This window comes from Acinonyx jubatus, chromosome A2 (assembly GCF_027475565.1).
Source record: "Acinonyx jubatus isolate Ajub_Pintada_27869175 chromosome A2, VMU_Ajub_asm_v1.0, whole genome shotgun sequence".
Classification (NCBI taxonomy): Eukaryota; Metazoa; Chordata; class Mammalia; order Carnivora; family Felidae; genus Acinonyx; species Acinonyx jubatus.
Window position 1 is genome coordinate 136304854 of NC_069383.1, and position 20889 is coordinate 136325742.

At 37.9% G+C, this 20889-nt stretch overlaps 1 protein-coding gene and 1 long non-coding RNA gene across 6 annotated transcripts in view; one reads left to right on the forward strand and one right to left on the reverse strand.

Annotated features, from left to right (window-relative positions):
* The window catches only part of LOC128314889 (uncharacterized), a 57276-nt gene that overhangs the window by 15247 nt on the left and 21140 nt on the right, over window positions 1-20889 (forward strand). The gene's annotated exons all lie outside the window — the stretch shown is intronic.
* The window catches only part of PTPRG (protein tyrosine phosphatase receptor type G), a 709728-nt gene continuing 699736 nt past the window's right edge, over window positions 10898-20889 (reverse strand). For all 5 annotated transcript variants that reach the window (XM_027039123.2, XM_027039124.2, XM_027039122.2 and 2 more), the window contains 2 exons: window positions 16024-16159; window positions 10898-15431 (listed from right to left, as the gene is read on the reverse strand). In XM_027039123.2, the coding sequence (XP_026894924.1) occupies window positions 15285-15431; window positions 16024-16159 (283 nt within the window). In that variant the 3' untranslated portion in view covers window positions 10898-15284. The remainder of the gene's footprint in view (window positions 15432-16023; window positions 16160-20889) is intronic.

A 20889-nucleotide genomic window follows, 5' to 3' on the forward strand; every position in this document is an offset into this window, starting at 1 on the left:
TTTCAGCATGGAGCCTGATGCAGGGCTCGAACTCACAAACTGTAAAATCATGACCTGAGCTGAAATCAAGTCAGGCGCTCAACCAACTGAGCCACCCAAGTGCCCCAAGAATTTGTTAAACTTTAAAGTGTTTTTACCACTGTTGAAATCAAGATTTTCTTGAGTAGTTTTTGTTCTATAATTTTGTTTTGAACATGAACTTGTCTATTCCTGTGACGTAAATTTCCTTAAAAAAAGATGATTTGAGAGCCTGGCAATGGAACATTGATTTATGTCCTGTGCCCCAATTTTATTTATTTCCCCAAACTATAATATAATGTTATGGTTCAGATGAATTTCTGACAACTGTGAATGCATTCAAATTCCTTTTAAGAGCACTATTTTGTTTTCATTGATAGTTTAAATTTAGTCTGTTGAGAGTACTTGTGTGACCTTAAAAAAATTCTGTGGGGGATAAAAAAAACCTCTTTTATATAAATTTATTTCTCCACCAACTTTGCTATATACATAAATAAGTCCACATAAAATTTCCACCTGACTCAAAGTAGACCACCTTTAAACAAAGTATGGATGGAAAAGGAATATGAAAATAGTAAACTCCTCTTCCAATCCCAGACTTTATGGAAATTTTAAACCAGCTGATGTTGTGAATAAGTCTGAAAAGTCTGACCTTTTACGACTGAGATGCACTGGATATCTGCACGGATAGGTGCTGGAGAAGCAGGGTAGTGAAATGGTGACCCTGCAGAGTTAGAACCCATGCATTGTAGTTCTGGATTTGCTGCAAACTGTTTCATCGTTGGCAAGAAGGGAAGATACTACTTTCTTTCTCTAATTCACCGGAGACTTGTGAGGCCAAATGAAATCATACCTGTGAAAGTGCTTTCAGAATTGAAAGGTACTGTGAAATGTAAAATTTTCACTTTTGAGTGGCACTAATGATAAAGTTAGATGTATTTTGTTAGACTGTTCTTATTTAGTATCATACATAGTCTTGTAAAGTGTGGTAAAAGTCTTCTAAATTGTTTAACTTAGAATGTGGTTCTTTCTCATGAAGATAGCAAGGGTCTGTCTGGTCTATTTTAGTTCTGATTTATTCTATGAATGTCCAGTTAATGTCTTTTCAAATATAATATTTTCTCTCATCTCTGAGATTACCTGAGCTGTAAAGACTGATGAATTCTAAGCTCATTTAGCAGGTGAATAAAGGTATTTACACATTTATTTAACATGCAAATAAAAGTAAATTTTCTTGAAATAAATCTTGCAATAGGGTCCCTTTGTCCTTTACATTTTTTATTAGGCTTTGTGAACTAATTTTCCTCTTCTTTGTAGACTCAGAATTATTGTGTATTTTTCATTCTGGAACTTAGAAAAATTCTCAAAAGTCACTGATAATAAATAAACTTAATTTTAAAATGTTTTTAAACCTACAGAATTAAGTTTCTCAGGAGAGTAAAATTGACAGATCTATTGTACTTTGAGGTAGTTCTTGAAAGGACAAAATTAGAATATTTAACCCCCAGATGTATGGAAAGATTCAGTTATTTCTGACTTACCATGGAAAAGAGAGCCATACTATTTGTATTTAAAATTGACAATCACTCCCAGGGACACTTTTAAATAGAGTGAGCCTTTTCTAAAACTGTATGAGAAAATACAGATCTATTTTGAGAAGAGCTGTATTTTCAGGAAAATTATGTGAGTAAACTGGACTGAGCTAGAAAAATAGTCTGTTGTGTACTCTTTTTGGCAGTACTGTTATTTAAAAAAAAATGCTTATTTGGAGAAAAAGCGGGTGTGGGAGCGGGAGAGAGAATCCCAAGCAGGCTCCGTACTGTCAGCAAAAAGTCCCTTGTAGGGCTTGATCCCACAAACTGTGAGATCGTGACCTGAGCCAGAATTAGGAGTCGGACGGTTAATCGACTGAGCCACCCAGGTGTCCTGGAAATAATGTTATTGATATACCTAAATCTTCAGTGGCTCTCACCTTCAGGCAAAGTCCAGTTCTAACTGTTTAGCCTGATATCTAAGGCATTCCATGGTGTAGACCACATCTTCCTTTTCCAAGTTTGTCTCATTTTTTTTAGATGAAAATTTTATTTATTCAAGACTTGCACCAACATTCACATTAACAGAAGGTCCTTAATTATTTATTTTGTCCCTCAAAATCTTTCCTCTCTTAAGGTTCAGAAGAAAATGACCCTAATTTATTTACATAATTTATTAACATAAATTAGTGCAATGAAGTTCAGAGGAAAAGTTTAAGAAGACTGCTTTAGGTCTTTATTCACCTGCTAAATGAGCTAAAGCAGGTGAATAAAGGTATTTACACATTTATTTAACATGCAAATAAAACTTTTCCTCTGAACTTCATTGCACTAATTTATGTTAATAATCCTAGTCTGTTTGGAACCTAATGATAAATTGTCATGTGTTGTTATTTAACATTCAGGTCTGTATGTATTTTTGGTGTGTGTGTATATAGAGAGACTGCATGTTATCTTAATTTTTTCTGTGTTCTACAGGGCTTAGAATATGTAGGGATAGGCATATAAAACACGTCCAGTAGGGGTGCTTGGGTGGCTCAGTTGGTTAAGCATCTGACTCTTGATTTCGGCTCAAGTCATGATATCACAGTTTGTAAGTTGGAACCCCCCCATCAGGCTCTGTGCTGATAGTGTGGAGCCTGCTTGTGATTTGGATTCTGTCTCCCTTTCTCTGCTCCTACCCCGCTTGGGTGCTCTCTCTCTCTCAAAATAAATAAGCTTAAAAAAATGTTCAATAAATGTTAAAACTTTTGATAGTTGGGGTTCCTGGGTCAGTTGGTTGAGCGGCCGACTTTGGCTCAGGCCATGATTGCACAGTTGTGAGTTCTAGCCCCTCACTGGACTCACTGCTCTCAGTGCAGAGCCTGCTTTGGCTCTCTCTGCCCCTCCCCCACTGACGCTCTCTCAAAAATAAATGAAACATTAAAAATAAAAAAAACTTGGGGCGCCTGGGTGGCTCAGTCGGTTGAGCGTCCGACTTCAGCCCAGGTCATGATCTCACGGTCCGTGGGTTCGAGCCCCGCATCGGGCTCTGTGCTGACAGCTCGGAGCCTGGAGCCTGTTTCAGATTCTGTGTCTCCCTGTCTCTCTGACCCTCCCCTGTTCATGCTGTGTCTCTCTCTGTCTCAAAAATAAATAAACATTAAAAAAATTTTTTTTAATAAAAAAAATAAAAAAATAAAAAAAACTTATGCTGGTTTTCCTAGTATTGTAGTTCTTGGTTGAAGTCTGGCTTAACATTGAAAAGATGGACTGCCCTCCAGTCCACTCCTATGGCATAGACTCTTTGAGCATGAGTGTTCTCTATGCAGAACATTACTCTTATTTTGAAAAACTCTGACAAAACTATGTTAAAAAGATTATTCAGGAAAATAAATTCTCTTTAGTCATCATACATTCTCTTTATAAAACTCGGAGTTACTGAAAGCCCCAGCTCATAAAGTCACAATGAGAGGTTAGCTACTCATCGACTTATAATGTCAAATGGACACGACTCCATCCAGGGCTTTTTGAGGGGTGTTGGCCATTGTACCTTTTCGTGCTTGTTTCTCCTTACAGGGTAAGACATATCTCATGTTCTCATTCTTCACCACCACTTTAACGTCTCAGGAACAACTCTTATTTAATAAGCTGAAGAACAGATTTAGGACAGGCTGTCAAAGCAAGAGCATAGAAACGAAATGGTTTATCTTACTATTAAAACTTCCAGATTAACTAATCAGAAACAGTTTCCAGGCGAAATCTGAGCACTGGAAGGAAGGAAGGGGAGGGCATTCCAGGTGACAGGAGTGACTAGCAAATGTCTAAGTGTAGGAATGAAACCGCCTCTGCACCAAGGAGTAGATAGGTTGGACTTTGTTAACATAGAGCTGTGAGAGGAAGAGGAGAAGAAATAGAAGGTTGGCTAAATGGTAGTAGTAGTAACAGGAGGAATGATGACGTCTTGAAAGCCAGGAGTTAATGTTTGATGTGATACAGGAAGGAAACAATTGAATAGTCCAAGGAAGATTGACAAGATTAAATTGGTTGGTTTTTAAAGGAGATTAATTAACAGAGATTTGTTCTTGAATTTTCTAAAACTGTTTTTTTGAATAGATTTGTTAAACATACTCTCTTTTATCCCTTTTGTCCCATATCTCACGTGGCTTGTGTGTAACCTGCCTCATGCAAACTTAACAATGTACTTTCCTTTTTTCAGATCTCTGCCAAAGTGTTTCTTTTCTTTTCTTTCTTTTTTTTTTTTTTTAAAATACACTGGTATTCTCAAATAATGGATTTTTTAAAAAGTTTCTTTTTTTTTTTTTTTGTAATCTCTCTATCCAGCATGGCACTTGAACTCATGACTGAGAGATCAAGGTCATGCTCTCCTGACAGCCAGCCAATCACCCCTCTCCAATAATGGATTTAATCTTTTAAAATTTTTTTTTTAAAAATTTCGATTTCTCTTGCTTGCCTAATACAGACATGAATCTGAGTGTAGCTTTCTGTGGTCTCGTAGACTCTTTAACAAAGCAACATAATCTTATTTTAATGGCTAAGGATAATTGTGATAATATGATAATGTTCTCTCTGCTAATTTTAGCTCAGTTTTTAGTCAGTAATTTTACATAGGGTTTGTACTCCTCTCCTAAGATTTTTCCTAAACAGAACACTTTGACAGCTCCTAATTAGGTTATCATTAAATCACATTTGGTGAACATCATTAGGAAAACGTACCCTCAGCATGTGTTGACTTTCATTTGGAAAATAAAAAAAGCCTATGAGAATATAACTCTAAATAGAAAATAAGTTGTATCTATTTACGTAAATAATTGTGGAAGAATAGCCTGTTCACTAGATACACAATTTGTGGTTGGCAGGTTTTTTCTTTCAACACTTTAAAAATGTCACTCCGTTGTTTTATGACTTGAATGGTTTATGATGAGAAGTCTGCTATAATTCTTGTTCTCCTGGTGCATAGTGGTGGCTGTGTGAGTATTCGTTGAGTGCTGAAAGAAGAAAGTGGTGTGGTCAATTGCTAACAACTTAGTGGAGTCGAGGGGAGAGAACAAGGTATTTGGAGAACTTTGAGTTGTGGGATGCTGCTGCTGGAATCCCCATTGACACAGGTCGAGAGAATGGAAGAAAAGAATGGATCTTGTGACTATAGTCAGCTCTCAGGAAGTTTTATAATCAGAGGGAAACACGACTGAGTTGCCAGTCAAAGGATTCTTGGCATCAGGAGAAGGTTTTTCTAAGTTGGTGATAATAGAGTGTATTCGTATGCCAAAATGAATGATTCAGTACAGAAGTTGTGGTACCATCTGACTCAAGTAATAGGAAAGCTAATGCAAATGAAGTCCTGGAGAGGGCAAGAAGGATGGGCCATCTACAAGTCACGGAAGAGGGAAGGGCTGGTCTTATATAGGAGCAGGGACACTTTCTGATGTAACAGGAGGGAGGTAAAGATCATGAGTTACACATATAGGGAAGTTGATAGTAGTTGTCTTTTTCCTGAATTATTGGGATATAGCAGCCCTAAGTCCTTTAAGGGTTTTTTTTTTTTTTTTAATGTAAACAGTGAAGGTGTTATAGTACACCATAAAGTTCTAGAGATTGTATTTTTATTTGGACTGTCTTTGCAGTAACCAAAACCATGCTTTCCATGGTATTGATGTTTTGTTGAGAATATAGGGGCACCTTGGTGGCTCAGTTGGTTGAGCATTTGACTCTTGGTATTGCCTCAGGTCATGATCTCACTCAAGGTTTGTGGGATTGAGCCCTGTGTCAGGCTCTGCGATGACAGCTGGAGCCTGCTTGGGATTCATTCTCTCTCTCTCTCTCTCTCTCTCTCTCTCTCTCTCTCTCTCTGCCCCTCCCCCACTTACACCTGTGTGCATGTGCACTCTGTCTCCCTCTCTCAAAATAAATAAACTTAAAAAAAAAAAACAGGGAATATGATGGGGATGCGAAAAACAGATTACACCTACTGCCCGCTGAGCAGTCGTAATTCACCTGCTCCGGTGTACAACTTTATTGAGAGATGTGGGTTCCCTATTAATCTAACCCTGAGAAATTTTAGAGCACTGAAAAAGAGGGGAGCTCTTGAGGGAGATGGTGGTGAGGTCAGGTGCAGCAGCTTTTTAAGTTTTCCTCAGTACTAAGAATTTTAGGGAATATTTAGGCCAAATCCCTTTTGAAAATAGCAAAAACCTCCTTTACCATGTGTGAGCAGGGGAGAGGCAGAGGGAGAGGGAGAGAAAGAATGTTAAGCAGGCTCCATGCCCAGCACAGAGCCCAAGGACATGGGTCTCGACCTCCTGACCTGGAGAGCATGCATGACATGAGCCAGAATTGAGTCAGATGCTTAAATGACTGAGCCCCCTGGGCCCCCTCCTTTATCATTAAAAAAAATTTTTTTTTAATAATTATTTTTGAGAGAGGGAGAGAGAGAGCATGAGTGGGAGAAGGGCAGAGAGAGAGGGAGACACAGAATCCAGAGGTCTTTCCTGACGCGGGGTTCGAATTCATGAATTGCAAGATCATGGCCTGAGCTGAAGTCAGATGCTTAACTGACTGAGCCACCCAGGCCCCCCCCCCCCACCCTTTATCAGTTTTTAAAGCCTGGGATAACTGTTAAAAGCCACGGGATGGTTTGGGAACTGTATGGCCCCAGTGCTCACATGCATGCATGTACATGAGGCATTTAAAAAATAAGACCAAGGAGGCAAATAGGACTCTTTCTCTAAAAGTAGAGAATCTGGGGGCACCTAGGTGGCTCACTCTGTTAAGCACCCGACTCTTGATTTAAGCTCAGGTCATGGTTTCCCGGTTTGTGGGATGGAGCCCCATGTCAGGCTTTGAGCTCTCAGTGCAGAGCCTGCTTAGGATTCTCTCTCTTTCCTCTCTTTGCCCCTCCCCCAACTTGCACATGTGTGTGCACTCCCTTTTCTCAAAATAAATAAACATTTTTAAAAAATTAAAAAAATGAAGAATCCTGGCCAACCTTTTGGGATGTTGTGCACAAAATCCAGTTCAAATACTCTTTTTTTGTTTTTTTAAGATTTTTATTTTTTAAGTAATCTCTACACCCAGTGTGGGGCTTGAACTTATAACCTTGAGATCAAGAGCTGCATGCTGTACCACCTGAGCCTGCCAGGAGCCCCCAGTTCAAATACTCTTTTTTTTTTTTTTAATTTAGTGTTCATTTATTTTTGAGAGAGAGAGAGAACATGAGAGCGAGAGCAAGTGGGAGAGGGGCAGAGAGAGAGAGGGGGACAGAGAATCTAAAGCAGGCTCTGCACTGACAGCAGAGAGCCCGATGCAGGGCTCGAACTCAAGAACCATGAGATCATGCCCTGAGCTGAAGTTGGTTGCTTAACTGACTGAGCCACACAGGCACCCCACCAGTTCAAATATTCTTAAGCAATGTGAGAACTTAGTCCCAACAAGAGGTGTCCTAATAAACAATGAATATGAATAAGTGGAGCTTAAATTCACATGATTATTGTGCAGCTTTCCATGAAAAATGATGTTTCATACTTAGTATCGCATTGTAACAGCCCATCCCATACTATTTTTTAAATCACTAATTTTGCAACATTTTTAGCATGCGTGAGTCATGAAAATGTTAGATATTGTAATATATATTTTAATGCATTGTTAAAATACCCAAGGTTGTAATATTAAGTAGTCAGTATTCTTAATGTTTCTTCCTTCAATAATCGACATTTTGGCAGAGGAAACAAATGATCTTATTTATGTAGGGGGACACTCTGAAGTAACATTGATAGGCTTTAAGAATCTGTTGCAAAACCAGGAAATGTCTCTAATTGATGGCCATTTCTTCACCGTATAATAGTGACTAAAGAGGCCAAGTATGTCTAGGGTGAGGGAAGATGATGGTTGATAATGACATGGATTTATTAAAAGTAATGAGAGCTAGAGGAGATAAAAATCGGCTGAGGAAAAAGAAATTGTCACCGTTTGTATTAGTTTATAGGGCTTGGGAGTTGAAATAGGGCACTGTAGTTAGTGATACAAATAATATTTATCTTTTTCGTTATGCTGTGTAATACTCTGTACTGGCGTTTGACATTAACAAATATGCTTGACTTTTCTGAGCTTATGAAGCTTTTTCTTAAAAAAAAAAAAAAAAGATCTTAGAATGCACCAAGGGATTTAAACCATTAGAAGAGAAATATTCAAGGTGTGGGGCATTGTGTATATGTGTTCGTTTCCTGCTTTTGGCACTCTTGTTTTTGGACATTGTGACACATGGGCTACTCTCATTGTTCCCCTTCCTCTCCGTCCGCCTCCCTCGGATCTACTGCGATTCGGTGAGCTTCCTCATCAGGGAAGGAAATTTCTCAGGATTACTATTTAATTGGGTAAGCTCAGGTAGTTGACTTTTTGTTTCATGATTGACAAAAGGTCTGCTAAGCAATTAATACATTAATAAAGCTAGATGATAGGGTTGTTATAATGGCTATTACTAATTGACTCTCCTAAGAGCTTTGCGTGCACCACGTCACGTGCTCCTTCCAGCAGTCCTGGGAGGTAGACACTGATTGCTCTGTTTGACAGCTGAGGAAGATGGCACTTAGAGACAAGTCAAGCAACTCGCCCCGGATCACTGTGAGTGGCAACCTTGACTAGACCGGTTGGCTGTTTGAACTGTCGTCCTTATTCTTTAACATTTTTTTCCCCTGTGGGGAAATGCTTTCTAAGTTCTAGCAGCAAGTTTAGTATAAAATAACAGAGTTGTGTGAACAGTAAGTCAGGGAGCCGGTGGTTACAGATTCTCTTTCTTTGCTACCAATGTTGCACAGTTGTCTTTTGTACTCTTTTCCTAAGATCCGTTTGTACCGTAGAGCCAAATAAGTATTTTTGAATAGACTCAAGAACGAGTTTTTAGGATTAAGTTGTAATTTTTGACTCCTTTGACTTGAAATGCCTCTGCCAACAACTTTACATTCTGTCCAGGGTATGGCTAACCTGTGCCCTGTAGTGGTCATTTGGCAAATGCTTTTGGGAAGAATTCGGACAGAATACTAAATTTATCTACAAGTTAGAATGTTCCCCTAAGCTTTGCAAAGCCCATTGGCTCTCTCCACAAAGCCTGACTCTTACAGAAGTGGAGTGTTGGGAAGGGAAGGAAGATAATTAGGTTATAGGCCAGTAACTATTCAAGTCGAATGCTTTTCAAATGACCACAAATCAGATGAAGTTAATTTCCTGTTTTTCAGTTTTTGAGCATCATAATGTAACTGTTAGGTTCAGATAAACTGCTGCTCTAATTATCTTTCTTTTTTTTTTCCTGATTATCTTTCTTGCCAAACTTCTTAATCACAAAAGCCAATTTCACCTTGCTAGTTCCCAACTTTTAGTTCTTATTTGCTGGTGCCATTATGCTGTCTTACCGACACAGGCATAAAGGTAAAGCCAATGTCCTTAATCCTGTCTCTGAATCAGGACACGGCTGCCTGTAACTTGCTGCTAAATCTTACAGCTCTTAACAGTCAGAATTTTAGCTGTTAGAAAGTAGAGTTTTTAACCCGTAGCTTTTTGCATTCTTGTTTCTTAGCCCCATTCTTGGTAGCAGAAATGAAGCTTCTTTGTCCATATTCTATTCTGAACCGTGAAAACCAAGTTTATAAGTTTATAAGTTAATTTGGTTAATTACTTTGAACAGTTATAACTGCTGCTGCATGGTGGCAGCTTGGGTGGACTTAGAAGTAATTAGGAATGTGGAAGCCCTCTTTGCCCATCCTGGCTTCTTGGGATTTTAATGATGGACGGTGACCTCAGAATTCTTATGCAACTGCTGATAGAGTCCATGCAGGTTCCTTAAATGGCTGACAGGGGGCAGACGTGAGTTGACAGGAGAGACAGACTCAGGTGAACTGGACCATACAAGCAGCACCTAAAAGGGGCAACGGTGACTCGCTTCCAGCTTGTTAATGCCATGTGAAAATGTGAGCCTGGTGTTGTAACACTGCCCACAGTTTTGAAAAGAGTTTGAATCTTGATGTCAAAGCTTTTATTTCTTAAGATGTTGGTAGATGGCTCATGTGACTTTTGAAAATTATGGGCCGAATAACCTGTATCTGTAGACCATCAATTCGTGACCTGTTGTGCTCTGTGATACAGAGTATTAAGTCTCTGAGGCTGTAATTTGAGCAAGGCTAGGGTTTTTATCATCTGAGAGATTCATTATTTTGTGCTGGAGTTGGTCTAAGAGAGCCCTGGAATAGATTAACATATTTTTTCTTAAATTCCTAGTTACTTAGGGAGAATGAAACGTCAGCTCTTGTTGTCTGTGGAAAGAAAAATGGGGGCCCTGGTAGTACTGAGCTCCTGATGTGAACCCACCGAAAGTTCATGGGGCATGGTGGGCCCAAGCCGTCAGGTTTGAGACCTGCGTACCCCTCCCTGTTTGGAAATGTCAAAATTGCTCATAAGTAGAAGCGATTGTAGGGATCCTACATACACCTCATAGAGTCTCCAAAAGTGTTGGCAGGATACATCCTTCATCCAACATCGTAAATAAGAGGTAGAAGTTGCTATAAATCTAGTTGGTATACTGGAGGAAGTAATAATTCTGCTTACACCTTAGCAGATTCATAATGCAAATCAAGTTTGATTCCATATGTAGGTAAACATTTGTCATTCTTCATTCTTTGAGAAAGGTAGAATTCAGAACAGACATTTCTTTTGGTTTGCTGCCTATGTGAAGATGACTCTTTACATTTATGCCTGCCAACCCTCTTAGTTTTCATGGTAGTAAAATAAATGTTATCTGTTAAGGGAGACTAGTAACTTAATTTTATTGGAGATACTTTCATAGAAATGCTCAGCACTAATGATTACATCAAAAACCATACTTTATTTTATGTATAGCAATACAATTTACATATTAAATAACACTATAATAGAATGATTTGATATAGTTTTAAACAGAAGAAAAAAGGGAAAAATTTCAGGTTACAAAACCCCTCCCCCCTGAACAAATTAAAAAAACAAAACAAAACAACAATCACTTTTTCCAAATGGGTCAATGCAACGAATGTATTCAGTGACTAATTATGTCTAATTCCTATTGCACAAATGGTCAATGGAATTAAGAAAGAAAACCCAATTTTCACAATCACTGCCTCAAAGAAATAACACGTGTTGGATTCTTTTGGAATGCAAAGATACAGTTCTTGCTACTTCAATATACAGAAAGTTGAATTCACATATCCACCACAAAGAAAAACCCAAAAAACTAAAACAAAAACAAAACAAAACAAAACTATGACGGAGTTGAAACTAGAAAAAAATTAGCTTTATATGAAAATATAAAATTCTATGATTATATACCATAGATACAAAGTTTCCAGAAGATGCTTATCCAAGCAACAAAATATTTACAGTTTTAGTGATTTTAGCTATTTCAAAATGAAGTGAAAGAAACATGAATTAACATGAAGGCTGAGGTTTTTTTTTCTTTTTTCTTTTTTAGAAACAATGGCTGCTTGCTAGTTTCAAATGTCCTAACAAAAAAGGAGTCACTACCCCAAATGTTGGAGAGTTGCAACATTTTATAAAATCGGCTGTCTCCTTTTCTGGAGATGTTTATTTCTTAAAACTCAAGATTTTTCTTGAAATTAATTATCCTCTGTAGAAAATGCTTCCCTTTGCAAATATTTAACAAAAATACTAAAAACAGTTTAACAGCTAAGACAAAGTAGAGGCCAAATATTAGTACAATTCCTTCCTATTTGTAGCATGCCTTCTTTCTAGAGATAAGTAAAGCCAGTATCGCATGTTAAATGGCAACTAAGGGAAAGCGCAAAGGGGTAAGTGAAATTATAGCTGTTTAAAAAAAAAAAAAGCAGGCATTTTCCCTTCATATAAAAATTCACTGGCACCTTTTGAACATAATCTTTAGAACACAGGAGTTGAAAATGCATTTTCCAGTATAATTGCTAAATTCTTAAGACAAACTACATTTTGATTATTATTTCTTAAATTGTGATGAGTTTGGGTTTATTTTTTGCTTAGAATTAGTAATATGTATCTTTGGTAAATTGGTATCTATATTTTAATTTTTAAATATATATGCATTTTAAGAAAAAAATTCCTAACAAGGCAGTTGTGCTGTGTCATTATAAAATAATTAAGGTTATTTGTTGATTTCAGTATGTCACTCTGGGCTAAAATTTCCAACAGCCAAACCTTGAACACCATCAACTTCTCTGACCGTGCTGGACTCTTCAACTTGAAATAGACTCTTAAAGCTCCAAGGCATAAAAATTTAGGAAAACCAATTCAATGATCTTACTTTTGAAATTCAGAAGTTAACTTTTTAACACACGCGTATATAAAAGAAGACATTGTGGCTTTTGGATGCAAAAAGAGTTCTCCTGATGCCAGTAAGGGGTCTCCTCTGATGCCCAGTATGGCCACTTGTTCTGATCACTGCAGTCCAGTGTTGTATGATGTGTGCATTCTGTTCACCTAGAGCTAAATTCATACACCCACCAGCTTATTTTATAAAATAGCACATGATCGTTTGCAATAGCTATTTCCTTTCCCCCTGAGTGCAAATGGTAATAACCTTGTTGTGTAGTTAAGCAGTGTGTTCATGTCTCAAACAAAACACCATCTTTGAAACTCTCTGCCTCTGGAAAGATGCAAGCATATTTCTACTGATAACAAATGAAGGATCATATTCAGGATACACTCTCTGGGGCAAGTGAGGAAAGAACTGCTGAACAGAGCTGTCCTCACTGAAGTGTGTTTGGACCACTTAGGCAAGATGGGCAAACAGCAACTGCTCATGTTCCAGTGTGTGAGGATTTGCAGACTTTGGCTCAAGCCCACTATAGACACACAATTTCTCTGAGAACTTCAAGCCACCCTTTTCAATGCTTCCGTTTACTCGCGATCTTTCTTTTATTGTAACTACGATACCCATGTAAGAAATGGTCACAGAATTGTGTTGGAACTTAACGGTTTTCACGAATTGAGCCCTCTATAAATAGCACAGAAGGAAATACGTGCTGTTTTCTAAGCAGTGTTCACTTGTCTCAGAAAAAATTACCAAGGGACCATGAACCCCAACTCGAACATTACTTCTCACAGCCAAACCTGTGCCAACTACTAAAAAAGAGTTCACTCCTATCAATACTCTATATAAATTAAGTATAATCTGCTTGATTGACTGAAAAGGATCTAGCTCTTGCCATGATCTGCAACCTTGCCCTTCCTGATTCCCCTCAGCCTTCCGGCAGCTGTGGTGTTTCTGTGTTCAAGCTTCTCTCCTTCTGTGTAGATAGAGCTTCCTGGTGTTAACCTCTGACGGTAGCGGAGGGGCCGCAGAGGTGTTCTTTCCTCTAGCACGTACAGTTTAGCGGACTTCGCTCACTTGCGCACCTTTCCTTAAGCCTCACCTACATGGTTCGTGAACAGTGGACTATTGCCATGTTGTAGAATTTATGTGATGAAAACATGAGATTAACCCTGGCAGGTGACACAGTTCATGAAAACGCCATCAACTGGCTATGCATCGGAACTCCCAAACTTGGCCGGTAGCCTCTCCTTAGTGGCTTTGCTTCCTCAGCACCACTCTGACAGACTTCACAGAAAGCTGACTTAAGAGAAACAGAACCTCAGCGCTGATTATCATTAATGTCACAGAACCTACCCAGATAGTATTGATAGTAGCCAGTATGGGGTTGTTGTTGAAGTTTATTGACATAAAAATTAACCAAAACTCTTTTCTTCTTGACACGCCCAGTTCTGGTGAGGACTTCACTTCTAACAGAAGTCATCCCTTAAACACAAATATGTAATAGAACAGATCTCAGTAAGGAGCTTATTTTTCTAACTGAACTGAAATTTCTTATTGCTCCTAATTTCCCAATTGTGTACTTACGGCAGGGTGAATATGGCTCCAGAGGCTAGATCAGATAAGTTCCTTGGGCTCTGTGTAATGATTATTAGCCTCTTTGAGGGAAGTGTGTCTGTTCTTGGGGCTAAACCACACCAAGCCATCCCCATCTTTGAAAATCTATTTGAAAATGTCCATATCCTCTTTTATTCAAGATTCTGATTTCGTCTTTCCAAATCAGACTTCTCCATGTGTGGGAATCTACATAGTCCCAAGACTTTTGCTAATAAAGTATTTTCAGTTTTATCCTAAGTACAAGAATATATGTCATTATGGAATTTATCAGGAAATATTTGGCAAAAAAGGAAAGAAAAGAATGTTAACTATTTAGGTAGTTTTTATTAGAGTGCTAGACGAGTAATAGGGATATTTTAGAGGGCTAATTTCAAAGTTACACACCTGCAGAAATTTTCATTGTTCTACCTGCCATGATGTATGGTATTAGAAACCAAGAAGCATTAATGGAGAGTTACTCAAGGGATAGCGGAGATGTGTAAACTATTGCCATATCCCTATTGTAAAAGATAGCCCTGACTGCAGGGTGTAGCTATTTCAGAGGGTCAAGATGGAAATAACACACACCGTCCACATAGCTACTGTGAAAACTGTAATACAGAGATATCCTTTATTTTGACACAGTTGGGGAATTTTTTTTTTAAGCTATGAATATAACTTCAACTAATAAGTGATGTTCACATAAAGCTCTTAAGCCTTCTAATTTCTTAATGGATACCTTTACCGTCATAAACGGAACTGTTTCAAGGCCATGAGGTTAACAGACTGTCTCAGTAGCTCCCAGGAACCTGCTATTCTTTATAAGAAAACAATGCCCATCCACTCCATTAAAGTACAGAAGGCAGACAGTATTGAGCAGTGCCTAAAACAAACAGAGGAGAGGACCGAGGAAAAGCTCAGCATTGCCTGCTAGGAGGATGCAGCTGCTTTCGCAATAATAATAAAAAAACCAAGATCCACTGTCCTGACAAAACCTTCACTGTACTGAACTAAAAAGTAGCATGTGTGTTCTCATGGAATGTCACATCAGGGCTTGCTTTAGGATTAGATTATAGGCAGTAACACTGATCATATAGTGCAAACTAGGTAAAATTGCGTTTCACTGTGTGAAATGAACAGAGGTGCAAATGCTCAGTAGGATACCATTAAGACATAAAATGGCAAAAAATAAATATCAAAACTTTTATCAGTGTAAAAAAGTAACTGGGTTATTGTATAACCTAGAGTCTGGCAAAAAAGGCCTCAAAAAAGTTCTCAGTCTTCAGAAGTTTTACAAATTAAGTGCCCGTTCGGGATTCCAATCACACTAGAGATTCCATGCTCTCGGCAGGGTCTGATTCATCTGCAATGAGAACAGCACCATTTTTGTCCACTGTCATGGGACCATTTCCATTTTCTTTAGTGCTGACCAGGCTGAGCATTGCTTTATAGACAAACTGGTATTGTTCCTGAAAAACAAGGAGAAGACAGTTTGAGACAAAGAACAGCTTAGTCATTTCATCTAAGGTAGAAAGACCAATTTTTTAAAAAGGTAATTATAAAAAAACAAGAATATACATTTAGGCTAAGAAACTTTAAAAAATGACTTGAATCCTTTCATAGTGGAGACCTTTGCCTTCTGCATGTCACTTTGATTGTTGTTAGTTGGGAACTCATTCTCAGTACACACAGTGAATTAAGAGAATGGAATATCCCTGTGCTAGCACTGGAGAATTCCATACTCTAGAAAGCAGAGTTTCTCGCTCTCAACACTAATGATGTTTTCAGGAAGATGATTCTTTGTTGGAGAGGTGTGTCTGCTGCGTGCCAAGATGTTTAGCAGCTTCCCTGGGCTCTGCTCAGTCGGTGCCAGAGCACTGGTCTTCATCGCCAGTTGTGACGACCAAAAAAAAAAAAGTCTCCAGATGTTGCCAAACATCCCCTGGGGGTGGGAGGGCGGGGCAAAACCACCCCTCACTGACAACCGCTGCTCTAATTCAAGTGTTTGCCTGAGTTTCGGTTGATGGGGGAACAGGTTTCACAAAGAAGCAAAGTACTTACAATGTCTGTGAATACTCCAGGCCTCATAAGATTGATCATTTTTGCAACCTGGAAAACATCCACAGCATTTTCATTCTCCAGTTGCTGGGACAGGGTGGTAAGGGCACACAGCATTCCTGCTGAAACTGCTCCATACCTTGGGGAGGAAAAAAAAAAACGCTATTTCAGATTTGCTTAGGGATTAAATTTACTGGAATGAAATTAACATCATATATTTGCATGGTGGCATATGTTTGCATAGTCCGCACACAGACTGCAGTGACCTCTCTTCTTGAAATCAGTGAAATGCTGGACAGGGGGAGAAGATGTAGAGACTAGCACAAAGGTGCCATTTGTTCATGAATGTGAAAGCTCCCAAACTGGCTTATCAGATGCTCAGCTTGATACTCCAGATGAAATGAGAGGTTTAAAATTAGACTGGGGATAGCTATAGAAGACTCAATGCTGGGGATGAGGTGGGAAAAATACGAGAACCCTAACTACAAGCTCCTGGATGTGCAGAGGTAGGGAAAGGATCTGAAAAAAAAAAAAAAAATATCCCCCCACCCCCCCCAAAAAAACCCAGCTAAATCAAACTTAAAAAACGTGACTTGAAATGTGTGGCTCAAAATGTGGTCAGAAAAGTTTCAAAATGAATTTCACATTAGGTCATTGTTTTTGGCACTGAAGTGGAATTTTGCCAGTTAGAGTACCTGTGATAAAAGTCTTGGAAAAATATGGTTGTTTTTGACACACAGTCTCTCTCTCTCTCTCTCTCTCTCTCTCTCTCTCTCTCTCTCACACACACACACACACACACACACACACATTTAGAATGGAAATCCCATTTTTTTCCAGGAACCTGTGGTGGCACATTAGTGTTAAGAAAACACAGGGATTGAATGAATTGTTCCAGGTGATGATGCTGGTAGAAATGAAACTAGAATTTATATGGCTTGCATATGTATATGGCTTGTGCCCACTGTTCTATTAAAAACTATTAAATGTGCAGTTTATAGTGCAGTTTATGTGCAGTTTCTGAGTTTATCGTTATATGAAATTGAAACATTACAGATGTTTTACATCTTTAATACAAATAAGACCAAAGCTCCCAACTTTAGAGGTCAGCTAGCTAGAGGTAAAAACTGTTCTACATTTAGGTCCAGTCGCCCAGAGTCCAGTTTGTTGGTACATTTCAGTCTGGTTCATTACTTCCGTGCTGTATGCATACTGGACTCGCTGACTTCCCTGTAGGTGGGCATTTACATGGTTCGTATTTTGGGCATACCAGTGGAATTACCATGAGTAGAAAAATTGGCTCACAGGTATGCCCATTTTTAGTTTTAAAGATACTGCAGTGTTTCTCTCCTAGTGGTTGTTACCGGTTTATCCCCCTCCCAGCATGAGAATACTTGTTTCTCTGACATCATTTTATTTGAAATTTTTTAAAGTTTATTTATTTTGAGATCAAGAGAGTGAAGAGGGGATGGGGGAGAGGGAGAGAGAGAATCCCAAGCAGGCTCTACGCTGTTGACACAGAATCTGACATGGGGCTTGAACTCACAAACTGTGAGATTATGACCTGAGCTGAAATAGAGAGTTGGATGCTTAACTGACTGAGCTACCCAGGTGCCCCCATCTTCTCGTCATTTTAAAGTTGAAAAGCTTCTCCTAATCTGATGGGTGAAAAATTGTATCCTAATGTTAGTTTAATTTGCATTTTCTTGATTACCAGGAAGTTTGAGAATCTTTTGTGTTTATGGCCTGTGTTTCCTCTTCTGAAATTGTGTGTTAATATACTTTGGCCATTTCTCTTAGCTCTCTGTTATTTGTAGCATAGGTTGTAATATTTCTTCCAGTGTCTCAGTTTCCCTTAACATTGTTTATAGGTACTTTTGTTACACATAATCAAATGGCTTCATCTTTTATTTTTGGCTTTTTTGGAATCTTGAGAGTGCTTTTTCTAACTCAGCACTTTAAAAACATTCTCCTACATTTTTCTATTTTTATTTTTTACATTTCATTGTATATTTCATCTGAATCCTATTTTGGTATAAGGTTATGGTCTGATTTTACTTATTTTTCTAATGGATGACTTTTTTTTTTATTGGATAGTCTCCTCTTTTCTCATTGAGTTTCCTTTGTATCAAATACTAAATTGTCATATAGTTTCTGAAATCTGTTTGGCCCTTTAATCTATTTTTTGTATTTCCCTACATTTAATTCCTATAGATTTTTAATGTTCTGACATCTGAAAGAGCAAGTTCCTGTAGTCTTGGCTGTCTCTACATTCATTGTTTCATGTTTTTTTGTGCTTCAAACATCTGTATTTTCATTTTTACTTGTACACTCATTTCCAAATACCTCTACTCCTTGATTCCTTCCTGTCCTGTTTCATATTAGTCTTGAAACTGAATGCTCAAGGAACACAAAAAGTTTTACTGGGGTTTTGCTTGGTTTGCCCTCAATACATAGATTGCTTAGAGGACAGTAACCTCTTTTTGAGTTTTTCTGTTCATGAACATGATACCTTTTCTCCCTTTTTCAGGTCTTTTGTAGTTATCATTTACATTTTACAGTTTTCTTCATTGTCTTTGCCAGTTTCATTTTAGGGTAATTTCTAGGTGCCTTTTTAGAGTCTGTCATTCCTAAGAATGGCCTCTTTTTATGATCTTTTGTTTGGTTTCCGTTGATACATAGGAACATTAGTGATTTTCACATGGTGAACTTGTATCCTGCCATGCAGAACTCTTTTTACGTTCTAATAATTTGTGGATTATCTAGGAAGTTGGCTTCATCTTTATCTGCCAACAATGTTAATTTTGTCTCTTTTCAGCTTTTGTATTTCTTACATCTTTTGCTTTTATTGCATTGGCTAGGACCCGGTAGTTGTGCATTGTAACACTGCAAGGGGGTCTCATATTGTAAAGCCCCTAAGTTTTTCGTGTTAAATAAAGATGTTTGCTGTGGGCTTCTGATAAATAACATTTATCAAGTTAAAGAAGATACTTGCGACTTTGTTTGCTAAGAGTGTTTTCTTTTGGGGAGGGAGATCATGAGTGAATGTTATTTTATCCTGTGCTTTCCAACACCTATTGACTCTTTTAGCAATTCCTTTAATAATGCCCTGAATTCACTTGAGAGAGCAGTGGTAACACTTAACCAGCTCTACACCCTTTTCATGATACATGAAACCATCTTACTTTTAATGATACATATTTCTTTTAATCCAACATACTGGATTTTGACAGTATTTTATTTAGATTTTTGTACCCATAATCAAATAAGTAAGATTGGCCTATACTTTTCCATTCTGGTGTTCTCCTTTTTTTTTTTTTTAATCAAGGTTACATTAAATCTCCTGTGTTTGTTACTGTTTAAGTATAGCCTAGTGAGGACTTGGGGGGCCTTAACAGTTTGGGAACTTGTCTGTTTATTCAGTTCTTGGTGATCACTAAGGTGTGTTATGCTCTTACTATGTGCCAGGATCTCTTACAGGTATTAAGTGTACCAACTTAATCGTCACAATAATCCTGTGCTATGACTGTTGTTATTCCCCTTCCAAAGCGGAAGAAACAAGGTACGTTCCGGTGACGTAACTGGCCAAGGCCTCACAGTTTGCCAGACGAGTTTAGTTTGAGCTGATACATGTTAATGGCTCCTAATAGAAGCTAGTATGTACAATATGTTCAGTAAACACCATTTATTATACTTATTATTGAGACTTAAAACATGTATTGGTATAAACAATTTCAAGTGTTTATTTTAAAATATTTCTATTTTAACCTTTTATTATTAGAAAACATCAAACACTTGAAAGTACTGTAACTTTGATGTAGCCATTACTCAATTACAGCCGTCACTGGCTCATGGCCAATCTTTTTTCACATCTACTTCTTCCCGCATATCCTTTGAAGTAAATCCCAGGTATTTTATTCATTAATATTTTAGTATAAAAGATAAAATTTAAAAAAATACATATAAACATTATCACACCTCAGCAAATGAACAGTTACCAAATATTTTGAGTGTAACTGCGGATACATGGTAGATGCTTTTCTTCCCAATGGCAATTTATGCCCTCCCTACTTTTTCTTCACCATTTTCCAAAACTGTATGTTTTATGAGACTTAAGTTCTTAGAAAATCTCAGCCGTTATTTCTTTAATCTCTTTTGTCAACATGGATCACTTCTGAGACGTATGTTAGAACTCACCTATCTAGTCCGTAACTAAGTTTGATTTCACTTCTGTCCATTCTACTACTACTAGCCTGTCTCTTGTTTTTCCCCTATCTTGGACTCTCTCATTTGTTCCTGTTTGATTATACATGTTTCTGGTTAATGTCCTAGTCTTCTGTTAGATCTCTGAGCATGTGTTCTATTGTAACTGCTCCAGTAACTGATTTACACTTTGTTGTTGTTCTTCTTGCTTTGATCATTATGTTAACTTTCTGCAGATTCTAAATTGTACTCAGTTTACCTTCTTATTTAGCATGACTAGCGTTTTTTTTTTTTTAATCCTCTGTACTAATTATTATTTTTTCCAGTAGGACCAAAATCTAACCTTTGCTTAATATGTTCTAGTGAAACTGTTAGACTCAGGACCCTTTCCCCAACCTCCCCCTGTCCCCCAAACCAATCTCTTTGTTAAAGCTCTCCATAGCCTTTCAGATAGAAAAGTCCCGTATTACGTATCTTATTATAGTGTGTACTCTATGTGGATGTACTCTCGCCTGTCCTTGGATTGCCTTTCTTAGATTTAGCCACTCTTAAATAAGCACCTAAATTAAAAGGAAGCACCTACACAGTAAGATTTCAAACAGGACCAGAAACTAAGTCAAATTAATCAAATCCACAGATCATTTAAATATTTTCTACATACCAAAC